Genomic DNA, 26,957 nt, shown 5'->3' with positions numbered 1-26,957 from the left:
CAGTTAAGTTTCCAGTATAATGAGGGCGGTTACAACCCCTCAAACCCCCCCCCACAACGCTGCCACGATCTGTATTAACTAAAGTGGGGGGGTTCCCCAACAAAAACCCCCGTCGGAGCCTCTAAAAACACTCTTTTTCTTCGGCACGCGCTTCCGTCTTGCGCTCAGTTGTCGGCATGCGCCTTTGTCTTCAGCGGTTTTGTCTATGAACCGAATTTTGTGCTGTGATTTGCTGGCATTAGGGGTGATAACTCTCCAACCTTTAATATGGTTTGCAGCTAAATAAAATTGATTTAATGCAAGCCCAGAATGTTTGGGTTCAGTAGAGAACTATAACAGCCCTCTTCAAACACTGCAGCATTGACTCTCAGTTCCAAGGTACCATACCATACCATTTCTTAAATCACACAATTTTCTACAAGGAATCATTGTGGCCTACAATAAGATTTGGATCAGTTATAACATTAGCAAACAGATTCTAGATAGGGGGTAGGGAAGAGATCAGTCATTATGAAGGGAAAAGCAGTATGCAAATGCACAATCTTGCATCATGTATCCTCTCTCAAAGGAGAAGAAAATATTTGAGGTCACAAAATTGATCACTCTTGCACCCATATTAATTAATGTTTCATCATTTTGAAGTGGACTACAGCTCTTATTTCCATTAGGGTCTATTCACTAGGAACCCTTTAGATCAGTGGTCTCAAAACTCGCGGCCCGCCAGGTACTATTTTGATGCCCTCGATATGTTTATCATAATCACAAAAGTAAAATAAAACAGTTTCTTGATCAAGTGTCTCTTTAACTATAAATTACAATATTATTATTAAGACTTGGCTAAAAGGAAGGATTTATAAACTATAAAGAGTTTTACCTCATGCAAAATTGTCATTTCTTTAATAAGACATTAACTATTTTTTTCTGAGGCCCTCCAAATCCAAAATGTGGCCCTGTAAAGGGTTTGAGTTTGAGACCACTGCTTTAGATGGTGTCTCACTTTCTGGATAGAAATGGATATCTGTTGATAAAAGGGTTCGAGGTTTTTCAAATAAGGTCATTTTCCCCTAAGGAAAATCGCTTAGAATATCCGATTAAGCGATTTATCAAGTCCCATAATAAACTTGAACTTGAAACTTAGATTACTCAGGTTTTTGTAGCCCAAATGCTTGGCCTTGCATTTCTTACCATTAAACCTTAGTTGCCAAATTTCAGACCATTCTTTAAGCTTTGCTAGTTCCTTCCTCATGTTATTCACACCACCAGGGGTGTCTACTCTATTGCAGATTTTGGTATCATCCACAAAGAGGCAAATCTTACCCGACAGCTTTTCACAACATTGCTTACAAAAATGTTAAAAAGAACAGGCCCAAGAACCGAACCTTGAGGCAAACCACTGGCAACATCCCTTTTCTCGGTCTGATCTCCATTGACCTCTACCTTCCGTCAAAAAACAAATGGAATTGACCCCAAAATATCCACAAAGAAGAAAATCCAGAGAAAACCAAAAAAACTCTGTGGAGTGACGATGTTCCCAAATGGACTTTATTTGAAAGTATCAAAGTTCCAAAGGTACACTAAAATCATCCACATAAAATAATTCCATCCACATAAAAGTAAATCATCCGCATAAAAGCCTTAAAGGACCTAGTCCGCTAGGGATACAGGACCCAACACGGTCCGCGTTTCGACAAAAAGTCTTCTTCAGGGGTCCCTGGGGGTCCTATAAAGGTATGTACGTGGGAAACAATTGTGTGGTGAACCGGAAGTGAGACACAATTGTTAAGCAATTCAGCCTTCTCTTTTTCAGCTTCTTCATATTCCTCCCCCCCCCCCCCCTCCCCACACACACACCTTCACGTTTGCGTCTTAAAATGCTACTTTTGCATTTCTAGGTCTGCCATGTCTACCCTGTTGCTCTGGTGTACTCTCACAGATGCACAGAGGTGGAAGAAGATATCTTCTTTTTCAAGGGTCCCGCGGCAACAAGGGGGCATCCGTGGAAAATCAGGGGCGGGAAACTGCACGGGGACACCAGGAAATTCTTTTTCACTGAAAGGGTGGTTGATCGCTGGAATAGTCTTCCACTACAGGTTATTGAGGCCAGCAGCGTGCCTGATTTTAAGGCCAAATGGGATAGACACGTGGGATCTATTCACAGAGAAAGGTAGAGGGAGGGTCATTGAGGTGGGCAGACTAGATGGGCCGTGGCCCTTATCTGCCGTCTATTTCTATGTTTCTATCTTCCTCATCTGCCATGACGAAGCGTACAAAGTTCTTTCCTTTTGCTGTTACCCAACACTGAAGACTAAGGCAGTCCAACTGCAGGTTCAGAAACATCAATGTGTGAGCTTCACAAAAGCCAGCACAGTGTTGCCATATCTACTTTGTCTAACTAGTAGCGGTCAGAGTGTCACTTTCCTGCTCAAGGCTATTTGGTGTCGGGTTGTGCAATCATTTTAGAGTGCTTAACGGCAGACGTTTCAAGTACAATGTAAACCTTATTGTCCAGTGTTAGTTTAACATGGTTATGTTACATCAGGACCCCTGAGGAAGTCTAAGAAGGCCGAAACACAGACTGTGTTGGGTCCGACACAAGGTTCCATGGTTATTTATATAGACTTTTAGTGGCATGTGGCTATTTTGATATTACTGTCTGGATTTTTAGGTCAATAAATTGTTATCAGTCAAATGACTCCTGAGACATCCAGAGACTTTGTTCCATCTCTTTGGTTTTTGGATCCACCAACAATTTTGGGACATAGGTTCTCCCTTTTTTTTTTTTTTTTTCCTGATCTGTTCACCGTGTCTACTTGGAAAGAAAATCCGTGGCAGCCTCATTACTTTTCAATCAGCCTTCATACTTGTGAGACCAAGCTCAATAAAGTAATTAATAGTATGAGCCAAGCATAGCCACTGCAAAGATGCGACTGCATTTCCTTTGCCTGAAAATTCAAAGTGCCATAAAAAAAAAAAAAGCTGAATCAGACAAACTAGTTGTTCGTTTGACAATATCTTCCTGTTGAATGTCTGATTTGGGCCCTAAAAAGATCTCAAGGACAGACAACAAAGACGGCTCTTTTAAAGTTTGAGTAACATGTATTTTTTTCCCCCCACTTTATCCTAGCAACTAGTAGGTCAGAGAACTTCAGAAAGACAAGTACTGTATATTTTACGTAGCTTTCCTTCTCCTCCTTATTTAAAGGGATTTAATTTTTCTAAATCGAAACATGCGTTTAATTGGCTTTTATGTACAAATATCAAGTTTAAGTATTGTAATGTCACGTGCAAATTGAGGTGAGATTGATTTTAAGACTGCACAGACTTTTCTGGTGCGGCAGAGCAAGCAACCCGCGTTTCAGTTTGTCCTGGACTGCTCGTTATGCTTCTTTAGGCTCTTGTTCTATCTTCTCTTGGGTTTCATAGAAATAACGTGCATTGCAGTAATTCTAGCTGCTACTTCTAACAATCTTTATACAGGATGATGGTCTTTGGCATCGGCTTAATGGGATTCTTAGAATCATGATCTATGAGAATATGAAAGAGAATTTGTGTTTTTATTTTCTAAAATCAAACCTCACCCATTTGTAACAATTTTCTTAGGAAGTCGCTGATTTTGCGAGTCAATTTGTTCTTGCGCTTCGGGACTGTGGGGAATTATGGTTTGGCATTGGGTGAGCTTGCTAATATAACATGTAGCACTGCATGTTTACGTATTAAGGTCTGTTTTCATTTTTCCGTCGTCGATAAGAAATCATCTCTTAGCCTGAAGCGTTGGCTCCGTTTTGACATGCACTGCAGTCAGTCCTGTAGTGAATCTGCTAAAAAGTCTGTGTTGATTCTGTAGTCGTGTACAGATTTAACATAACCTAAAATTTTTATTTATTTATTTATTTTTAATCCTTTCACTGAACTATTTCAAGAACTTGTTTCCATTACGCTGGCATCTGATTTTGTGAACATTGTATTGTAACTTATATTGGCAATAATCGGCAAAAGATAGATCGAGTTATCCAAACCTGATATAGTGTTAAATACATGGAGAGCTGCTAGTTAAAGGTTGTGGCATTCTTGTTCATTTCTTTACGCTGCTGTTAAATTTTTAAACATGTTTGCTTATATACTGACAGACAGGACACAAAACCCCTGTGGCTTGGTTTTAACAATGTTTACCATGTACTGGGTGAATGGGGGTCATGGAGAGTTGGGCAGGTGGCTTCTTGCTGACCATACAGTAATTATTGCAGGTTGTAGCCCTAGAGGGAAATTTAACTCTGCTCAGACACGTCTAGTAAACTTTTTTTTTTTTTTTTTTTTTTCACAGTCACAGAATGAGAGAGAAGGCTTTATTAAATCGTGTGGGGATATACCCACTTGTTCCCTAATTAAAAGGAATTAACTTTCAATATAATTTCATACTATCATGATCAGGGCTGTGGAGTCGGTAGATAAATGTTCCGACTCCTCAGTTTTTTGTACTTCAGACTCCGACTCCAGGTACCCGAAATTTCCTCCGACTCCGACTCCACAGCTCTGGTTAATTTTCAGATCGTTAAAATGGAATGTCAAGTTGAGAGAAATGAGCATTTTCGACACCACCTTCTTTTTGCTTTTAATCAAGGTTCTAAGGCCGCAGAAGCTGCTCGCAACATTTGTGCTGTGTATATAGTGGGTGCTGTAGCTGAAAGAATCGCTCGTGATTGGTATGCCAAGTTCAAAAATGGAGTCGGTAGATAAATGTTCCGACTCCTCAGTTTTTTGTACTTCAGACTCCGACTCCAGGTACCCGAAATTTCCTCCGACTCCGACTCCTCGACTCCGAATCCACAGCCCTGATCATGATATGTTCAGCTCAAGGGATACCATAAGGAAAGAGCCTCAGACTCCCAGCCCGCCATTGCTCGTTACTTTTCAAGCAGGCTGTATTCATGACCTAGCTCATTGGCTCAAAAACCTCCTCCTTTTGGCTGATGGGCTTAACAGACCTGCTGCTTTTGAACAAGAGTGTGGAATGCCGATGATTCCTTGAACTGCAAGGGGATAGTGATAAGTGGTGTAGTTTCAGGCTTTTGTGCATATTTGATGCTAGCACTCATTCGATCGCAGTTTTTTTTTTGTTTTTTTTTTTAAATTCTTTATTGATTTTCCGAACATCAATAGTGCAAGACACAAATATATAACATATAATAAGTCAATAAAAGCACATTCAGCATACAAATACAGTGGTACCTCGGTTTACGAGTGCACCAGTTTGCGAGTGTTTTGCAAGATGAGCAAAACATTCGCAAAATCGGCGCCTCTGAAACCGAGCGTGCCTCGATTTGCGATCCGGCACCCTCCCCGCGATTTGGCACCCCCCTCCCCCTGCCGCAATCTGAAGTCCTCCAGACCAACCAGAACCCGCTTCTTACTGTCATCTGGGCCTCGGCACCGGCATGTCCTGTGCGTTGGTGCCGGTGCCCGAAGATCGGCCTCCTTTTCTTGCTGGCCATTTATCTGGGTGGGAGGTAGAAAGGCCTCCACTCCTCCTCTTTGACTCAATCGGTTTTCTTTTTGTTACACAAAGCATTTTGGACTCCAATTCGTGTCCCTAAATTGGGCCCCTCTCACTCCAATCCCTGCTGGTCCTGTAGTGGGATGCCAGGTACCCTTCGACACATGTTGTTTGACTGCCCTTACCGCCAGATGTTCTGGAACCATGTTTGGACTACTATTGAAGAACTCGTATCCTTTAAACTTCCTTTGACCTACGCCATAGTCATTTTTGGGTCAAAGTGGCGATTCCTCGCCCGATTGCTGAACCAGTATCAATGCTTCTGAATGCCTACCTGACTTTGACGATTAAGGTGATTCTTACAAACTGGGAAAACTTTTCTGCTGCTACCTACTCTGCATGGTGGGCTTCTGTTATTATTACCCTAAAGCATGAGAGACTCTTTGCCGAGAAATTTGGCTCCTTACACAAATTTTATGAGATCTGGGGCATATTATTAAGACCTCATTAGCGACCATATTCTCTTGATTGTTTATGCTGATATCGTTTCTGTTTTATTATGTGCTCCTCAATTATGTTCTATTCTTTGACTGTTTCACATTGGACTGTTGCTCATCCGCTCGGATATTATCACTGTATTACTGTTTATATGACTTTCTGATTTTTTTTTTTTTCTTTTGTCAGACTGGATGTGGTACATTACGACGTTATTTGTTTCTTTGCTGTTCTGATCTTGTTGTGTGTTTCTTGTTTACAAAACAATAAACTTTTTGAACTTAAAAAAACATCAACCTTACTAGCTTACTGTCAGTTAAGTTGTTATAGAGTTTTCCCAGCTCCTGAGCTCACCCACAGAACTGAGCTGGATTAATTTTGAGAACTGTTGAGTGAAATCTCTGCAGTGGGATGGATTTGCCTGCTGGCAGATACTCATGTAACTGCTTCTAGCTGTCATATTACCCATAGATAATGTCCAAATTTATTGATGGCTGGTAATAAGACCTGTATGATCTCTTTAAAAAAGTGCATATGAGAAGTGATATTGGCAAATCCTACTGGTTGTTTGTTTTTTTTTTTTCCCTTGTGATGGAAATGAGTTCAGTGTGGGCAGACATAAGGTGCAGTCATTATTAAGTCTAGTGCGGTGGTCTCAAACCCAAACCCTGTGCAGGGCCACATTTTGGATTTGTCGATACTTGAGGGCCATAGAAAAAAAATAGTTAATGTCTTATTAAAGAAATGACAATTTTGCATGAGGTAAAACTCTTTATAGTTTATAAATCTTTCCTTTTAGCTAAGTCTTAATAATAATATTCTAATTTATAACTAAAGAGCCATATATGATCAAGAAATGGTTTTATTTTACTTTTGTGATTATGATAAACATACCGAGGGCCTCAAAATAGTACCTGGCGGGCTGCAAGTTTGAGACCACTGCTATAGGCTAAGGCTCTTAACATTTGCATCTCTTCCTATAGGCTAAGGTTCTTTAACACCTCCATTGTGATGTTAAAGAAACATAGTAACATGATGGCAGATAAAGGCCAAATGGCCCATCCACAGCATCCACTATCTCCTCCTCTCCCTATTGGCTAAGGCTCTTAACATTTGCATCTCCTCTTCCTATAGGTTAAGGCTCTTTACACCTGTATTGTGATGTCATAGAGCTTTATGGTTATAGAAACATAATAACATGATGGCAAATAAAGGCCAAATGGCCCATCCGCAGCATCCACTATCTCCTCCTCTCCCTATTGGCTAAGGCTCTTAACATTTGCATCTCCTCTTCCTATAGGCTAAGGCTCTTTACACCTGCATTGTGAGGTCATAGAGCTTTATGGTTATAGAAACATAATAACATGATGGCAAATAAAGGCCAAATGGCCCATCCGCAGCATCCACTATCTCCTCCTCTCCCTATTGGCTATGGCTCTTAACATTTGCATCTCCTCTTCCTATAGGCCAGTTGTCTCAAACTCAAACCCTTTGCAGGGCCACATTTTGGATTTGTCGATACTTGGAGGGCCTCAGAAAAAAACAGTTAATATCTTATTAAAGAAATGACAATTTTGCATGAGGTAAAACTCTTTATAGTTTATAAATCTTTCCTTTTGATTAAGTCTTAATAATAATATTCTAATTTATAGCTAAAGAGACATAGGATCAAGAAACGGTTTTGTTTTACCTTTGTGATTATGATAAACATAGCGAGAAACTGAAAATATTACCTGGCGGGCTGCATGTGGCCTCCAGGCCGCGAGTTTGAGACCACTGGTCTAGTGGATAATGAGCAACACTTATATTAACCCAAAATATTTGGCCGTGAATCTATGGCACAGTATAATCTTTTTGTATCAATACAATACAGTCTTTATTTGTATACCGCCAATACCTCCATGAAGTTCACAGTGGTTTACATAAGTAATTATGGTGATACAAGTTAAAAACTAGTGTTACAATATTTAGTAATTATTAGGTCTGGGGTTTTTTTTTTTTTTAAACATTTACAATTAGATTGCTGGTTAATGTTAGTTGGTAATGCTTTCCACAGTTTTTCTGCTTGATATGCCCATGTGGAGTTAAAAGTTCTATTGTATCTAATATTCCTAATGACTGGATACCAAAAAGTATCATTATTTCTTAGGTTCATAGATGGATTATTAGAAAATTTAACGAGATGTGAAATGTAATCGGGAGTTTCTCCAAACTGTATTTTAAATAGAATAGAGTTTATAAAGTATTCTCCCTTCTATAGGTAACCAGTGTAATTCACGTAAATAAGGTGAAATCTTATCATTTTTCTTCAGTCTGAAGATTAATGGGTTGTATTCTGTAGCGTTTGGAGTTGTTTTTTTTGTTTTTTTTTTAATTGATTGATTTGTTATGGTTACATAACAAAAACAAGTATATCCAGTTCAAACATAGCATATTAATGCTCATCAAATAACGTCAGAGGCAATAGTTTTTCAATAATCAAGTCCAAATTAGATGGCCGAGAGTGCCAAAGCTTAAAAAAAAGGTAAAGTAACAAAATTGAACATCTTGGCAGGCGAAGAGATGTGGCACATTCTTTAAATCATCAATTACGCTCTCCAGCAAACAAATAATTTAAGAAACTATCTGGAAAGGGTTATCTCTAAGAAAATCTTCTAACTGGACTGGGTCCAGAAACACACATTTGTCACTTGCAAATGAAATAAGACATTTACAGGGGAATTGTAAGAAGAAGGTTGCATCCACCGCTTAGGCCTTAGGCCCAAGCAATAGAAACTGCTTCCTGTTTATCCGAATCTGCTTAGAAACATCAGGAAATGTTAACACTCCTTGGCCACAAAACAGAGCTTGTTTCTTAGTAAAGTACAACTTCAGAATAACCTGTTTCTCTAGTTCTGTGTTGAAAGCTACCAAGAGTGTAGCACGTTTTGTGATTGTGGTCCTTAGAGGACTCAAGAAAATGAGACGGATCCAAACTGTCTGGCGATACTCATTTATTTATTTCCCCCCTTATCTACCGCCTCCTTAGCAGTCCTCGGAATGTAAAAGAGGTTATCAGTCTCAGGTATCCACATTAGAATATTGCAAAATCTCCCTCATGTACGTTCTTAATAGCTCCAATGGAGATAGGTAATGAGTGATGGGAAAATTTAAGAGACGAAGATTTTTAGCTCTCATATAATTCTCCATTTTTTTCCCATCTTGGCATGAACCGTTATGCTATCTTTAATGTTAGCAGAGGCAGTACTCTGTAAATTATTCACAGATTTATTCAATTTATTTCCTAGATCTGTTATTTGAGTTTCATGCTCACTCATTTGAACTGCTGTATCGGAGGAGAATTGGCACAATTTCAAAACTGTATTTTGCAGTGAAGGCTCAATTCTATTGACAGTCAACCAGGCATCATTTAAAGTGGCTTCAGGTTTGGCTCCACAGCCATTTGTACAGGAGTCAAGCCTTTTGTTCCCACCATACCGGATTGATCTGAAACACTAAGGGGGTCCTTTTATCAAGCTGCGGAAGGGGGGGTTTTACGCACAGAATACCGCGCGTTAAACCGCCTGCCGCGCTAGCCAGTAACGCCTGCATGGAGCAGGCATTAGTTTTTTTAGCCAGCCGCGGGGGTTGGCGCGTGATGAAATGTCTGATGGGCTAACCCCGCTAGCACGGCTTGATAAAAGGACCCCTAAGTCCAGTGTCATTACATTACATTAGTGACTTCTATTCCGCCTTTTACCTTGCGGTTCAAGGCGGATTACATAAGAATTGTTATGATCTTAATACATAAGCTTATATAGGAACATTTTCTAAATTGCTAAGAAGAAGATTGGTAAAGTCAGTGGTGTTTGGAACTACTTTGGTAGAGTTATATTGGTTTTATGTGTTTTCTGATGTGTTGTCTTTGTTTCTTTTTTGAGAGTTTTGTAGTCTGTGGTTGAAGTCAGCAGATTGGTGAGTTGTCAGTCTAGTTTTGCTGCTCTGGTGGCCAGAAGGTTGTCGTATATTTTTTTTCCGTTTGACCTTTTTGGTTGGCGGGCGTGCGAAGATCGTGTGGGTTCTCCTGCGTCTGAATGAGGTGGAACGAGTTAGTCGATTGTTCAAGTACGAAGGGCTGTTTCCGTTTATGGCTTTGAAAAGTAGGCAAAGGAATCTGAAGTGTATTCTGGCTTGTATTGGGAGCCAGAATACACTTGTTACATCCTCCTACCTTGGAGGGTGTCTCTACTCTTCCGACAAAGCTTAATGGCTGGGGAGGTGGCGATGGCTCCCCTCAGGAGAGGGAAGCAGACTGTATACCTAAAGTTACCTGCTCTTCCAACCGTGGCAATGAGGAAACCACTTCTTAAGAATGCTCATTGGCTTCCGGTATCTCGTAGAATAATCTATAAATTATGCCTACTCACTTTTAAATCAATACTCTTTAAAACACCCGCATTTATTTTTAAATCACTAATTCCTTACTCCTCAAATAGAACATTATGGTCAAACGAACAACATTTATTGACAATTCCCTCTCTCAAGATCATCAACACTAGACGACAATTTATTTTTTCTGTTAATGCCCCTCAAGTCTGGAACTCTCTCCCAATTTATTTAAGAGAAGAACATAATATTGATAAATTTAAGACTAATTTAAAAACATTCCTTTTCAAAGATGCTTTTGAGTAATAATTCTCAACCTTGGATTTATTAATTATGTTGAATTTGACCATGCATCTTATATCCCCAACCTTGTGTTTTTCCCTGACTATTCTTTCTATAATAATTTGTAGTTCAAATCCCCTTCACCCTTTTTCTCTTGTTTGTTAAGTTTGTATATAGTCTAGTTTATTTTTATGTTTATGTTAAATATTGTATTACTTTTTAATATTGTAATTTTTAATGTTTTTTTTATGTATGTTCATCGCTTTGAAGTATGATTAAGCGATTAATCAAAAACTCTAATAAACTTGAAACTTGATCCATTGGGCCCACATCGGAGGCTAGTAGATGGATTTTCGCCCATGGTGGAAGGAATTGATAACAGTCCGCTCCCAGTCCCTCACGGGCTCCGAAGGGGCTCAAAAGGGGGCGTGCCCTGCCCCTTTGGCCAAGCGACCACGGGCCGCGTACCTCGGCTTCCCTTGATTTAAAGGGCCTCCAAGGACCCCCCCCCTCGTTGCGCTGGACGCCGGGACTGCCCCGGGGGCTGCCTGCCTCGGATGAGAGAGAGAGGGTGCTGCTGGCGGCACTGGCATTTTTTTTTTTTTTTTTAATTATAAATTTAGGGCAGTCTAAAACATTGCAATAGTCCAGTTGATGCAGAACTAAAGATTATACTAATAGGCAAAATTAGTAATAAATCAGTTTCCAGATGGTTGAATGCAGCTTCTGTAATACTTGTTGGCAATCTTGGTTTCACATTAACCAGTACGGCTCAAAGTTCAGGGATCGTTGCTTCTTCATTCCTTATTGCACTTTTAGAAAATGTGTACTTAAAGTTCCACAGAGCAGTGATTCTTACATGTACCTGTGTACAATCGGGACCCCTCCCCCGAGCACAACAGTCCAAGCTTCCATTTAATCTTGACCTGCTCAAAAGATGGGAATTGGCCCCTATAAGACCTAACGCCAGTACTTCAGATAAAACTGAAAAAAATGGGTGCGAATATGGTCGGAGGAGCACAGGTGAGCTACATACTTGGTTAGCCTTAGTTGAAGTGACTGTGAGAAGAACAGATCATTCCATTTTTATTATTTGATAAGTCACATACAATATGATCTTCGAAAGACAGAAGGTACTTCATATAATATACACAATTAACCTTGTAGTCATAGTAGATAGGTGTAGCCTCAACAGGCTTATGTAGTAGCAATTGCTGTTGGAGCAGCCAACTTGTTGTAAGGGCGGATAGCGTAGCTGGTTTTAAGAAACGTTTGGACAAGTTCCTGGAGGAAAAGTCCTTAGTCTGTTATTGAGAAAGACATGGGGGAAGCCACTGCTTGTCCTGGATCGGTAGCATGAAATATTGCTACTCCTTGGGTTTTGGCCAGGTACTAGTTTCCTGAATTGTCTACTGGGTTTGATGGACCATTGGTCTGACCCAGTAAGACTATTATGTTCTTAAACACCACTCCCTTTTTTAAAAAAAAGAAAAAAGGCAGACTATGGCAGTTACACAAAGGTGATTAGTTACGAAGTTGTTGTTGATCGCTCTTTATAGTGGCCCAAACTGTACATAAAGCCAGTTTCTTACCCACTTAAATTTCAAACAATGCATTCCTCTAGAATTTTGTTTCAAAAAGTGAATTGTGATCATTTAAAGACTAAGCTACTGTTTTGTTTTGTTGCAGTATAAACAAGATGGTGAAAATGTGACGAGTTACTGCCATGAGACACTTCCTGGTTGGGTGCATGATGTACTGGGACGTAACTGGGCATGTTTTGTTGGACACAAAGTTTCCTCGGCCCCTTATGGTGGTGTCAATACAGTATCATTCCACAAACAGGAAAGGTAAGGTCGTCGGAACAGGAGAACACGATGAACAGTATAGCATGGCCAAGCTTAATTGAAAGTTTAAAGTACAGTGGAACCTTGGATTACGAACATAATTCGTTCCAGAAGCATGCTCGTAAACCAAATTGCTCGTATATCAAAGCGAGTTTCCCCATAGGAAGTAAGGGAAACTCGCTTGATTCGTTCCACCTCCCCTCCCCCTTCCCCCCCCGAGGCCACCTGCGCTGCTCCACACCACCCAGCGATATGGCATCCCGCGATCCGGCATCCCCCACTCACCCACCCAAACACAATCGCTTACCCCGCTCTGGCACCAACACCAACGCACAGGACATGCTGGTGCTGGTGCCTGAAGATCCTTGGGGCACCGGCATGTCCTGTGTGTTGGTGCTGGTGCCAGAGCGGGGTAAGCAATTGTGTTTGGGTGGGTGGGGGGGGAGGATGCCGGTTTGCAGGGGGGGGGGGCTCGCAAATTGAGGCAAGCTCGGTTTCTTGAGGCGCGGATTTTGCAAATGTTTTTCTCGTCTTGCGAAACACTCGCAAACCGCAGCACTCGTAAACCGAGGTTTGACTGTACTTTAATTCTTTTAGGTTTGCCCTAGAACTATTGTAAAGTTTTAAGGCTAGCTTTTTTTTTTTCCTTTTATAACTTACTTTCTAGCACTTGCTGATTTTTCTTTAGGAAAGCTGAATAGTTGGGTGCAAATGCAATTTGTCTAACATCAGTCTAGGAGCCATTTATAGAGCTGATCTGTAGAAGGACCAAAGGTACAAAGAGATTAATCATGAACAACTTTTTTTTTTGTACTTTTGCATTTTGAGGGGTCTTTTTTTTTTTTAGGGGGGAATGTTTGCAGCAAGAAGCAAGTTCAATGCCATCTTGTTGAAGCTGCATCTTTTTTTTAAGCATTACATCTCAGGTGGCAGATTCTGTTAGAATACTAGCGTAACCTGGCATCGGCCTATCTTGCATTTATCCCAGGACAAGCAGGCAGCATATTCTTAACGCATGGGTGACGTCACCGACGGAGCCCTCGGTACGGACCTTTTTAACTAGAAGTTTCTAGTTGGCCGCACCGCGCGTGCGCGAGTGCCTTCCCGCCCGACGGAGGAGTGCGTGGTCCCCAGTTTTTTCGTTTCCGCGGAGCGAAGAAGACGCGTGTGTTTTTCAACGGCCGTTGAACTCACTTTTTTGCCTTCCCGCTCGCGAATTTTTTCTTATTTTATTTGTATTCACCTTCGGGTTTCTTTTCTTTTAGTTGCAAAAAAAAAAAAAAAAAAAAAAACTTTGATTTTTTTCTATCTTTTTTCGTTTTGCCCCGGCGGGGCCTGTTGCCATTATCCAGGCCTCGGGATTCGATTTTGCGGAGGCTGTTTTCCCCTTCATGCCCCCGCAGGTCGGTTTCAAGAAGTGCCAGCGGTGTGCACGCCCGATCTCCCTCACTGACCCACACAATTGGTGTTTACAGTGTTTGGGGCCAGAGCATCGGGCGGACTCCTGCACCCGCTGTGCCACTCTTAAAAAGCGGACGCTTAAAAACCGAAAAATCCAACAAGATCTGTTGTTCGGCACCGGGTCGACCATGGAATCCTCGACTTCGACAGCGGTACCACAGAAATCGGCACCGTCGGCTTCGACGACGCCCGACCCCACATCGGTGCCACTGGCGCAAGGTAAGCCGGCTAAGAAGCCTACCCCTTCCCTCGAGCGCCCACCAGCCACAGTGGCGACACCGACCCTGCCGGCCTCGAGCCGAGCCCGAAAGCGCTCCGTCCCGATTTCGGTGAGTGCCTCATCATCGGCCTCCTCATCACCGGGACGTAGAGCGGCACCTAAGGAACCGAAGAAAAAGAAAGCGGTTCCGGTGCCTCCCCTGGATGACCGAATTGCGGCCATCCTCCAGGGTCAACTGCAAGACCAGCTGAAACGTCAGCTCGAGCAACTGTTGCCTACTATCCTGGCACCGCTCCTTCCGGTACCAGACCGGCCCGAGCCCCGTACCGAGCCACCGGTGTCCACCCCATCGGTACCTATTAATACCTCCATGCCGATTCTCTCGGCCCAACATGCCACTGCGGATCCTCCTCGGGACCGAGCGGAGCACCATTCTTCCCGGGACCGGGACCGACGCCGGTCCTCTTCCCCCGGTACCGTTTCGGTACGCTCTGGGAAATCTTTGTCCAAGACTCACCATACCGACCCTTCCACCCCGGTGTCGCGTCATGCACACCCGGAGGTCCGGGACCCAGACTTGTGGGAAGAGTCTCCCCCCGGTACCGAGGAAGATCTCTCCTCCTCTGATGAGGATCCCTCAGCTCCTGATGCCACCTCCAGGCCTGAGCAATCCTCCTTCTCAAAGTTTCTCAGGGAGATGTCTGCCGCCCTATCCCTCCCTCTGGAATCAGACTCCAAGAAATCCCAAGCCTTTCTAGAGGCTCTGGATTTTGAGCAACCTCCCAAGGAGTTTCTTAAACTACCCGTGCATGACATCCTACGGGAGACTTTCTATAAAAATTGGGAAAACCCCCTTACAGTACCTGGGGCCCCACGCAAGTTAGATAACCTTTATAGGGTTATCCCTATTCCAGGATTCGATAAGTCACAACTTCCCCATGAGTCCCTCCTGGTTGAATCCACCTTAAAGAAGACTCAGGGCTCCAGTGTCTATGCCTCCACCCCTCCTGGCAGAGAGGGTAAAACCATGGACAAGTTTGGCAAGAGGCTCTATCAGAATGCCATGTTGGCCAACAGGGCGAACAACTATTCCTTCCATTTTTCATTCTACATGAAACACTTGGTCCAGCAGTTGTCAGCCCTCCAGAAGTATCTCCCAGAGAGGAAGATCCCACTTTTTCAGCAACAAATCTCTGGTCTCCTCCAATTGAGAAAGTTCCTGGTCCGCTCGATATATGATTCCTTCGAGCTTACCTCCCGTGCCTCTGCCATGGCTGTAGCCATGCGCCGCCTGGCCTGGCTGAGAGTCTCAGACTTGGACATTAATCACCAAGATCGTCTAGCCAACGCCCCTTGTCTTGGGGATGAACTGTTTGGAGAGTCCCTGGATTCCACCACCCAAAAACTCTCTGCGCATGAAACTAGGTGGGACACCCTGATTAAACCAAAAAAGAAGGCTCCGCCTACACGTCCTTACAGGCCTCAAACCTCATACCAGCGCAGATTCTCAGCCAGACCACTCAACCCGCCTTCCCAACAGTCTCGGCGGCCACGGCAGCAACATCACCAGGCGCAGGCACGTTCTCAATCCACTCAACCTAACAAGCCTCTGCCTTCTGCTAAGCCGTCTCAGCCCTTTTGACTCTTCTCTCCAGGGCATAGCCAGTCTTCCACCTTCGCTACCTCTTCCACAACCAATCGGAGGTCGTCTCACCATTTTCTCCAGCCGTTGGGAGGTCATCACATCGGACCAGTGGGTCCTCAACATCATCCACCACGGCTACTCTCTCAACTTCCAGACTCTTCCACCGGACAACCCTCCCGTAGAGTCTGCTTCTCATTCATCTCAAATCCCCCTCCTCCTGAGGGAGGTTCAATCCCTCCTTCTTTTCAATGCCATCGAAGAGGTCCCTCCAGAACAAAGGGGTCAGGGATTCTACTCCCGCTACTTCCTGGTACCCAAAAAGACAGGAGACCTCCGTCCCATTCTCGATCTCAGGAACCTCAACAAACACCTCGTCAAGGAGAAGTTCAGAATGCTTTCCCTTGCCACGCTCTACCCTCTTCTCTCTCAACACGACTGGCTATGTTCCCTGGACCTCAAGGAGGCCTACACTCACATCTCCATCAATCAGACTTCTCGCCGCTACCTGCGTTTCCAGGTACACCACCATCACTATCAGTACAAGGTGCTTCCCTTTGGCCTCGCCTCATCTCCCAGGGTATTCACCAAGTGCCTGATAGTGGTAGCGGCCTTCCTCCGGTCTCACAACCTCCAAGTGTTCCCCTACTTGGACGATTGGTTGGTGAAAGCACCGTCGCCTCAACTTGTGCTACAGGCTACTCATCACACCATCTCTCTCCTCCATCTCTTGGGGTTCGAGATCAACTACCCCAAGTCGCATCTGCTTCCCACCCAGCGACTTCAATTCATCGGAGCTGTTCTGGACACCACTCTAATGAGGGCTTTTCTTCCCTCCGATCGTCAGTGGACCCTGCTCCATCTCTGTCGTCAGGTCCTCATGCATCCCACCATTCCTGCCCGACAAATGATGGTCCTCCTGGGCCACATGGCATCGACAGTTCATGTCCTTCCTCTGGCACGCCTCCATCTCCGGACACCTCAATGGACTCTCGCCAACCAATGGTCACAAACGACGGATCTTCTTTCTCATCCCATCTCTGTGACATCATCTCTTCAGCAATCTCTCCAATGGTGGTTGAACTCCTCAAATCTTTCCAGGGGTCTACTCTTTCATCTGCCCCCTCACTCCATGACCATCACCACAGATGCCTCCCCCTATGCGTGGGGAGCCCATCTAGGGGATCTACGCACCCAGGGTCTTTGGACCCCACAAGAGCGTCAGCATCACATCAATTTCCTGGAACTCAGAGCCATGTTCTACGCTCTCAAAGCGTTCCAGCATCTTCTCTGCCCCCAGGTTCTTCTCCTGTGCACAGACAATCAAGTCGCCATGTACTACATAAACAAACAAGGCGGCACCGGATCTCGCCTCCTTTGCCTCGAGGCCCTACGCATCTGGACCTGGGCCACGGCCCGCAATCTTTTCCTCAAGGCGGTCTATATCCAGGGCGAACAGAACTCCCTGGCCGACAATCTCAGCCGCATACTTCAACCTCACGAGTGGACACTGGATCCTCCAACACTCCACTCCATCTTTGCTCGATGGGGCACTCCGCAGGTGGACCTCTTTGCAGCACCTCACAATCATCAGCTGCCCCAATTCTGTTCAAGACTCTTCTCTCCTCATCGTCTGGCACCAGATGCATTCCTGCTCGATTGGAAGGATCGGTTCCTGTATGCCTTCCCTCCACTTCCTCTGATGTTGCGGACCTTGTTCAAGCTCCGCAGGGACAGGGCCACCATGATTCTCATCGCCCCTCGATGGCCACGACAACACTGGTTCTCCCTCCTGCTCCAACTCAGCTCCAGGGAGCCCATTCCTTTTCCTGTGTTTCCTACTCTACTTACACAGCAGCATCAATCTCTACTACATCCCAATCTGTCTTCGCTCCACCTGACAGCTTGGTTTCTCTCGGGCTGACCTCTCCAGAGAATCTATCTCAGCCTGTCCGTCTCATTTTGGACGCCTCCAGGAAACCGGCCACCCTCCAATGTTACCATCAGAAGTGGACCAGGTTCTCCTCCTGGTGTCTGCGGCATCATCAGGATCCCACCTCTTTGGCGGTGGAATCTGTACTGGACTATTTGCTCTCTCTGTCCAATGCTGGTCTCAAATCTACCTCCATCAGAGTCCACCTCAGTGCCATCACTGCATTTCACGAGCCTATCCTCGGAAAACCCCTCACGGCTCATCCTCTGGTTTCCCGGTTCATGAGAGGTCTCTTCAATGTCAAACCACCTCTGAAGCCTCCTCCTGTCGTCTGGGACCTGAATGTGGTTTTATCAGCTCTCATGAAACCTCCTTTTGAGCCTCTTGCCTCAACTTCGCTCAAATTCCTTACCTGGAAGGTGCTTTTCCTGATTGCCATCACCTCTGCCAGGAGGGTTAGTGAGCTGCATGCACTGGTCGCTGATCCACCTTTCACTGTTTTTCACCATGACAAGGTGGTCCTGCGCACCCATCCTAAATTTCTTCCTAAGGTGGTCTCAGCTTTTCACCTCAACCAGTCCATTGTGTTGCCTGTCTTTTTCCCTAAGCCCCATTCCCATCCTGGGGAACAGGCGCTGCACACACTGGATTGTAAGCGTGCCCTAGCCTACTATCTTGACCGTACCAGGGCTCACCGCTCCTCTCCTCAGCTTTTTTTGTCTTTCGACCCTAACCGTATGGGTCATCCTGTCTCCAAACGAACGCTTTCCAATTGGCTTGCTGCCTGTATTGCGTTCTGCTATGCTCGGGCCGGTCTGTCACTGGAAGGTGCTGTCACGGCACACAGAGTCCGAGCTATGGCTGCTTCTGTGGCTTTCCTCCGCTCCACGCCCATCGAGGAAATCTGCAAGGCGGCCACTTGGTCCTCAGTTCACACGTTCACTACTCACTACTGTCTGGATGCCTTCTCCAGACGGGATGGACACTTCGGCCAATCTGTGTTACAAAATTTATTTTCCTAATGGCCAACCATCCCTCCTCCCTCTTTGTTAGCTTGGAGGTCACCCATGCGTTAAGAATATGCTGCCTGCTTGTCCTGGGATAAAGCACAGTTACTTACCGTAACAGGTGTTATCCAGGGACAGCAGGCAGATATTCTTACGTCCCACCCACCTCCCCGGGTTGGCTTCTTAGCTGGCTTATCCTAACTGGGGACCACGCACTCCTCCGTCGGGCGGGAAGGCACTCGCGCACGCGCGGTGCGGCCAACTAGAAACTTCTAGTTAAAAAGGTCCGTACCGAGGGCTCCGTCGGTGACGTCACCCATGCGTTAAGAATATCTGCCTGCTGTCCCTGGATAACACCTGTTACGGTAAGTAACTGTGCTTTAGGGTACCACCCATTGTTAGACTAGCCTTAGAGCTGGCGTAACTGAATGGGCCTAAATGTGACAAGGGTGTGTGAACCTTATAAGCTGCACATGTAACTGGGAGGCGCCCATACTCCGCACACATGCACACTCCCCCCCATACATGTTCACTATAGTGCTTACATGCATCCTTATTAAAAAAAAAAAAAAAAAAAATAGTGCTTGAGATGCTTATATGCGTAAAAGGGGTGCCTAGTTAAGAGACTTAACTCTTCACAAGTCCATTGTACACTGGCTGTAGGAGTTAACAAAACTGAAGAGGCACAGCAGGAGACGAGAACTCTCCTCCAACATGAACACCTAGTGAGCATATGCAATTCATAGATATTTTTGTGATATGCACGTAGGACTCCTGGAGAAGGGGATTATTTTAGGTTCAGAGTATTCTTTTCCCTACTATGGTTTGCTAAAGGACTAGATCAGGGCTTCTCAAACTTTTTCCTAATAACCTCGGAGCTGTTACATATTCATGGGGGAAAAAATGCATATACCGTGTTTCCCCGAAAATAAGTCCTATTGTGATTTTCGGGGTAGGTCTTAATATAAGCACGACCCCAAAAATAAGCCTTAGTCCCTGGATTCATCGGCCGCAACGCTCCCCCTACCTGTGCCCCGCTGCACAGCTGAACCCCCACTGACCCTTCCATCTCTCCCTCCCCTCTGAACTCCTCCGACTGCAAGACCTACATACCTCCCTCCAGAGATCGTGCCGGCATTGTGGGTGGTTTGAGGGGTTGTAACCCCCCTCATTTACTGGAAACTTAACTTTTTCCCTCTTTTAAAGGGAAAAAGTGAAGTTTTCAGTATAATGTGGGGGGTTACAACCCCCCAAACCCCCCACAATGGCGGCGCGATCTCTGTTAAGTAAAGTGTGTGCGGGGGTTCGCCCCCACCCCGGTCAGAGCCCTTTAAAATACTGTTTTTCTTCGGCGCGCTTCCGCCTTGCGCTGGGTTGTCGGCGCGCGCTTTTGACCTGTCACCAAAATTCCTCTCATCAGATATCATCTCAGATTTTTTTCCAAAAAGATTATTTCTGTAAAGGAAAATCTCAATTTTTGTTCTACTATGTCACACTATTTTAAATATTTAGGGCTCCTTTTACTAAGGTGTGTTAGGGCATTAACACGCGGAATAGCACGTGCTGAATTGCCCCGCACGCTAGACCTTTATGCCAGCATTGAGCTGGCGTTCTAGCCACGTAGCGTGCGGTAATATCCTGCGTGTGCTAAGAACGCTAGCGCACCTTAGTAAAAGGAGCACTTAGTGATCTAATCTCCATGATTACTAAGCCACATATATTTATTTGCTTTGGAAGAATTAAGGGTTATGTAACGCGACAGTAATTCACTTTTAAAAAGAAAACGGGGGAAAAATCTGCCTAATTCACACACAACTTGGTTAGCTTTTTCATAGATTTTAATTTAGGTATAGAGTGTATGTTCCATATCCATTGTCCCCTTCCTGACATGACAGTCTAAATGCACCCCCCCCTTCCCTTTAATTAAAATACTGTGTATCTTTATCCTATCTTTTTTTTTAAAAAAAGGGGGAAATCCCTTGTGAGAACAAAAAATAACAAAACTTGTACAAAATGTCCGCTTATGCTCTCCACAGATTATCAAAGAGGCCATATTTGTACAATACGGACTTCGTGAATGCTATCAATGCAGTTCAGAAATCCTGGACGGCTAAGAAATATAAAGAATATGAGCTACTCACTCTTGAGGAACTGCATCGGAGAGCTGGTGGTCCTGGCTCTAGGATTCCAAGGTATTTAAGTATGGTGTTGATCATATTCTCTAAATAGATGTATGTTATCCTCTTTTGAAAAGGTGTTTTTTTGGGTTTGGTTTTTTTTTAATTTTTTTATTTTGCTGAAGCTTGCATCAAGACAAGGATGAATAAAAAAAAATAAAATTAAATCACTTAGTTTCCATCAAACTGCTTATTAAGCAGTTCAAGAAACATTGGCTACCACTTATTCATAGCATGGTCTACACCAGCTTTTAGGGATTGCTTTCAGATTTGTGGAAATAGGCACCTCCATTTGAAGAATTTCAAGACATCAAACAGGCCTCTGCCTACAGCATAGCACTGAGACCACTGTGCCTGTTAAAAAATTTGCAAAAGTTAACTTTCCATTTTATGTGCTTGTCCCAAGCTTTCTTGAATTCAGATAACAGTTTTTGCTTTCATCACATCCACTGGGAGGTCATTCCCATGAATTTACCACCCTTTCTCTGAAGTTATTGCCCCAGTTTACCTCTTGAGTCTATGCCCTCTCCTTCAAGAGCTTCCTTACAGGTGAAAGAGAATTGCCACCTCTACATTTATGCTATGTAGGTATTTAAACGTCTCAATATAAGCAGCTGGGTATAATTTCAAAAAAATGTTCCTAAGGGGCCATGTCAACAATAATAACACATAAAGGAACAATAACTACTTCAAACGTCTTTTATCGTAAAGTGGTGCTCAGATTCCAAGATGGAGGATTAAAGAACTCAATAGGGGCAGAAGCCCTCAAGAGACTTTATATGGTATCGATCATTGCACCGAGTTATAAAAGATGTTTCAAAGTACTGAATAAAAGTCCATAAAGTGCAAAAATTAATAGTCCAATTTTAAGTAATTACGAATGTTAAAGCTTCAATGAAGTAATGAACTTAGCTGAGATATGAAGAATGCATAGGTGTTACTGGGTCCTAGTAACCCCTATGCATTCTTCATATCTCAGCTAAGTTCATTACTTCATTGAAGCTTTAACATTCGTAATTACTTAAAATTGGACTATTAATTTTTGCACTTTATGGACTTTTGAACTTTACAAATTACAGTTATTCAGTACGTTGAAACATCTTTTATAACTCGGTGCAATGATCGATACCATATAAAGTCTCTTGAGGGCTTCTGCCCCTATTGAGTTCTTTAATCCTCCATCTTGGAATCTGAGCACCACTTTACGATAAAAGACGTTTGAAGTAGTTATTGTTCCTTTATGTGTTATTATTGTTGGTATTTAAACGTCTGCCATCTTTCTTCTCCTGTCTTCCCCATGTGCTTTGATGAAGACCACTGACCATTTTAGTAGCCACCCTCTGAACCAACTCATCCTGTTTTTATATCTTCTTTCAAGGTGCAGTCTCCGTAATTGTACACAATATTCTAAATTAAGCCTCACGATTCAGGGGTTATCATCACCACCTTTTTCTTATTGGACATTCCTCTCTCTATGCACCCAAACATCTTTCTAGCTTTTACCGTTGCTCAGTACTGGGCAGACTTGCACGGTCTGTGTCTGTATATGGCCGTTTGATGGAGGATGGGCTGGGGAGGGCTTCAATGGCTGGGGAGGGTATAGATGGGCTGGAGTAAGTCTTAACAGAGATTTCGTCAGTTGGAACCCAAGCACAGTACCGGGTAAAGCTTTGGATTCTTGCCCAGAAATAGCTAAGAAGAAAAAATTTAAATTGAATCAGGTTGGGCAGACTGGATGGACCATTCGGGTCTTTATCTGCCGTCATCTACTATGTTACTATGTTATCTTTCTACCTGTTTGGTCATCTTAAGATTATCGCATAGGATCACACCCAAGTCATGCATATTTTTGTGTACAAAACTGTACCATTCCCTCGGATTTTGCAGCTCAAATGGATTACGCTGCATTCTTCAAGCTTCGCTAGGACCTTCCTCGTGCTATCCACACCATCAGGGGTGTCTACCCTGTGGCAGGTTTTGGTATCATCCACAAAAAGTTAAACCTTTACCAGACAGCCCTTCAGCAATATTAATTACAAAAATGTTAAAAAGATCCGGTCCAAGAATTGAACCTCGCAGCATACAACTGGTAACATCCCTTTCTTCAAGCCTGTTGCCTTCAACTCAACCAGTTCCTAACCCATTCACTGTACCGAGGGCGCCCAGTTTATTAATTTATGCAAATCTATGTCAAAGGCTTTGCTAAAATCTGCATACACCACATCTAGTACACTCCCTCTATTCAACTCTAGTCACCCAGTCAAAGAAATTAATGAGCTTTGTCTGACAAGTAAAGCCATGTTGCCTCAGGTCCTGTAATCCATTGGATTTCAAAAACTTTACTATTCTCTGTTTTAAAAGTATTTCCATTAATTTTGCTTTCCACCGAGCTTGGATATATGTAGCCATTGCTTGCCATGTATCGGTAGAATGGAATGTTGCTACTCCTTGGGTTTTGGCCAGGTACTAGTGACCTGGATTGGCCATTGTGCGAACGGTCTACTGGGCTTGATGGACCATTAGTCTGACCCAGTAAGGCTATTCTTATGTTCTTAGCCTGTAGCTCTCCACCTCTTCGTGCTTCTGCGTTTGTGGAGAGGGACCACTTCTACCCATCTGCAATCCTCTCGGACCACTTTGAACCAACCAAATGAAAACAAATTATACTGTTGAGGGAGATATGCTAGAGTAGTTTAAATACCAATATGGCATAAAATACATTTTACAGAAAGGGTGGTAGATGCGTGGAATAGTCTTCTGGTAGAGGTGGTAGAGACAGACTGTTTGAATTCAAGGAAGCGTGGGACAGGCACGTGGGATCTGTTAGGGAGAGGAAGAGAGAGTGGATGCTGCGGATGGGTCATTTGGCCTTTATCTGCCATCATATTTCTATTTTCTGCAAAAGAAAGTTTCATATAATTTCCCCCGTTGTGAATGCTGGCATTGCCCCAGGCATAAAATACCCTCCTCCTCCACCCCACTCCCATGGTGCATGCACTCAACAATGTGCATCTTCCCCTCCCCCCCACACACACCTTTTCCCACTCTTTCCCATCCCGATCTGTTGTTTCCAGGCCCCCCCACCCCACTCCCTCCTGCACACTCGCCACTCTAGCAAAGCAAGATTTGCTGCTGCAGAGCCACACATTGGACTGCTTCTTACTCCTCTGCCTTCCTGGGCCTGACTGTTCCTTTTGAGCTGTGCCGGCCTGTGTACAGCCGTGCAGCTTAAAAGGAACCACCAGGGACCAAGGTGGCAGAGGAGGGAAGCAGCCTGATCCTGCAGCAGTGCAGCTCCTCCTTGCTGGCTGAAGTGGTGAGTGTACAGGGAGGGAAACGGAAACGCCACAGAACAGATGCTCCAAAAGCAGGCTGCACAGTCTGCAGAGGTGGGGAATTCCGCATTGCAGAATTCTTCCAGGAATAAAATTAGACCCACCTGTGCATCTTTTTGTTTATTTTTTATTTATTTCTTTTTATTGAGATTTCTTCATATATTAAAATATTGGGGAAATCAAAAAGCAAATCAGAAATAAAAATAAGAAAAATCAACAATTTCAAGCCCACATTGTGGAGAGCGGGAGAATTTCCTCCGCTGCAGAGGATAATCATAATCCCATTTAAACCCAGTGGAAGAATTTAAAACAAAACATTTTCATTAACTTTCAGTCTTATCCGAAAGAAATGTTTTTTAAATGAATCGGTTCCAGAAACGCGCATGAATTCGTTTCCCAGGTGACCAGACATTTGCAAGTACCTCCTCCGGACAGGACTCTAGGGGCTCCTTCTACGAAGGTGCACTGGCGTTTTTAGCGCACGCACACGATTAGCGCGCGCTAGCTGAAAAACTACCGCCTGCTTAAAAGGAAGTGGTAGCAGCTAGCTCGCGTGGCATTTTAGCGCGCGCGTAAAACCACTAGCGCACCTTTGTAAAAGGAGTCCGAGGTCTCGACTGGAGAAAGGCTTCATGACGACACCGAGTTTGTCTGGACACATCTGGGAAAACTGAAACTGTCTGAACATAAAACAGTCCCTTTTTTTTTTTTTTTAAATAATCTTTCATAGTTATTCTTTTCTTTTCTACTGATGGCATCTTTTGGTTTATTAAATATGTCTCCGTTATACCAGAGAGCCAGATGGCTTTAGTCACACAGTTATTTTACTGGTGCAACAGAATCACCAACGTGAGTCAAGAGTGAATTCCAGTTAATATGCTGAAATTTGTAGTATGGATAATTCAGCTGTGAAATAAGTCGGCAATTAAGGTGAAGATTGAGTATATTAAACACAGGACATCCTTTTACACTCCACTCCAACAGCATATAAAGCAGATTACTATAAATCATGCATATTACTATAAATGTAAGAATATATGTATTCATTTTTTTTTGCTAGTTGTAAGTGACCTCAAATACTGGTTCTTACTCCGTAGCCCTCTGTCTGTACTTTGTTTAGCTCTGCATTGCGTAATCACATGTATTTTTTAGAACTCATCTAATCAAAAAGCTGAATGCTAATTTTGATAAAATAAACTTGATTATTTAATAAACAGTATAAATGCCACTAAATATCACAGATGAAGAGAATTTTTTTTTCATTTCATTTTATTTTTTTAATTCTTTATTGATTTTTAATCAAAAACAGTGTCGTACAAATGAAAGAACAAAAGATATTCCACATATTCCGCTATTATCTATACAGGTAACATAAATATCATTCAATAATTTCATTTTCCTGCATATAATAATATCATAATATATCCTAATATATAATACAAATAAAGAATAAAGTTACCCAAATATCACTATCAATATTTATTCCCCTCCCTCCAACTCCCCACCCCCCTGGATGTGTAAAGATAAATAAGCCAAAGAAAAGAAGAGATATGATGAAAATACATTATTATGTTTTTACAAATTTAGTCAATGGGCTCCAAATTTTATTAAATACCTCACTAAAACCCCTACATTCTGCGTTAATTCGTTCGTATCTGTATGTAGTACACACATTCACCCACCAAAATGTATAATTAATTTTATCATGGTATTTTTTCATTTTAAATTGAATTACAATTCTGTAGTAACTTTAGTTTGTATCTGAAGGCAAAAATATTTATCTCGTTAATCTAAATATTTTTACATATTGAAATTTTTTTTATTTTTATTTTTTTTATAGACCTAAACCTTCACCTTTGATTTCCTCTGAAAAAGTTGATCCTTCAGAAATACCAGAGAGTTGGGACTGGAGAAACGTTAACGGTGTCAATTATGTAAGCCCCGTCAGGAATCAAGGTACGGGTCTTTCCAAACACTATCCAATGATTGTTAATTTGAAAAAATGTTATGAAGAATAGAATGACTGTAGCATGGGCACAGTGGCGTATTAAGCGGGAGTGCCCCACCCGGGCGCCCATCCTTCTCTCAGCCCCCTCCTCCCCCACCACCACTGTGCACATGCCCCTTCTGTTCCCCCCTACCTCTTTAACGTTCGGGGCACGAGCAGCAACCCCAACCTGCTGCTCACGCCAGTGTCAGCTCTTCCTCTGACATCACTTCCTGTACCCGCGTCTAGGTAGTGATGTCGGAGGAAGAGCAGACGCTGGTTCCAGCAGAAGTTGGGGTTGCTCCTTGCACCCCAAACATTAGGGGGGGAAGGGAAGGGGCGTAAGTGAGTGGGGAAGGAGCGGATGGGGGCTGTGGAGGAGCGCCACAGCTTCAGGCACCTCTCATCCTTGCTACGCCACTGCATATGCATGCCAATATAGTCATTTCACCTAAATATTTATGATCTTATTGAAGGTAATAGAGAAGATTTTGTTTATCATCAAAATTAAAGGGAAAAACTGATTTTGTACTGTCAGAGTAACCGGCGGTCTGTAGTCAGCTAAACCTAGGAACTTTTTAGGCTTACAAATACCAACAAATACTTCTGAGACTTGTCCAGAGTATTTAGAAACGGGTAAGTGAGAAGTTGGCGCTACTGTGGCTGCCGCAAGTGGTAGGTAAATATATTGAGCAGTAGGTAAATATATTCTGCA

At 43.4% G+C, this 26,957-nt stretch overlaps 1 protein-coding gene across 1 annotated transcript in view; it reads left to right on the top strand.

Moving 5' to 3' along the window:
* The window catches only part of CTSC (cathepsin C), a 64,018-nt gene that overhangs the window by 10,070 nt on the left and 26,991 nt on the right, over positions 1–26,957 (top strand). Inside the window, exons 3-5 of the mRNA XM_033949223.1 lie at positions 12,323–12,483; positions 20,780–20,935; positions 26,096–26,211. Coding sequence (XP_033805114.1) covers positions 12,323–12,483; positions 20,780–20,935; positions 26,096–26,211 — 433 coding nt within the window. The remainder of the gene's footprint in view (positions 1–12,322; positions 12,484–20,779; positions 20,936–26,095; positions 26,212–26,957) is intronic.

The sequence above is a fragment of the Geotrypetes seraphini genome, chromosome 6 (assembly GCF_902459505.1).
Source record: "Geotrypetes seraphini chromosome 6, aGeoSer1.1, whole genome shotgun sequence".
NCBI classification, from domain to species: Eukaryota; Metazoa; Chordata; class Amphibia; order Gymnophiona; family Dermophiidae; genus Geotrypetes; species Geotrypetes seraphini.
This window is presented reverse-complemented; position numbering and strand designations above follow the sequence as displayed.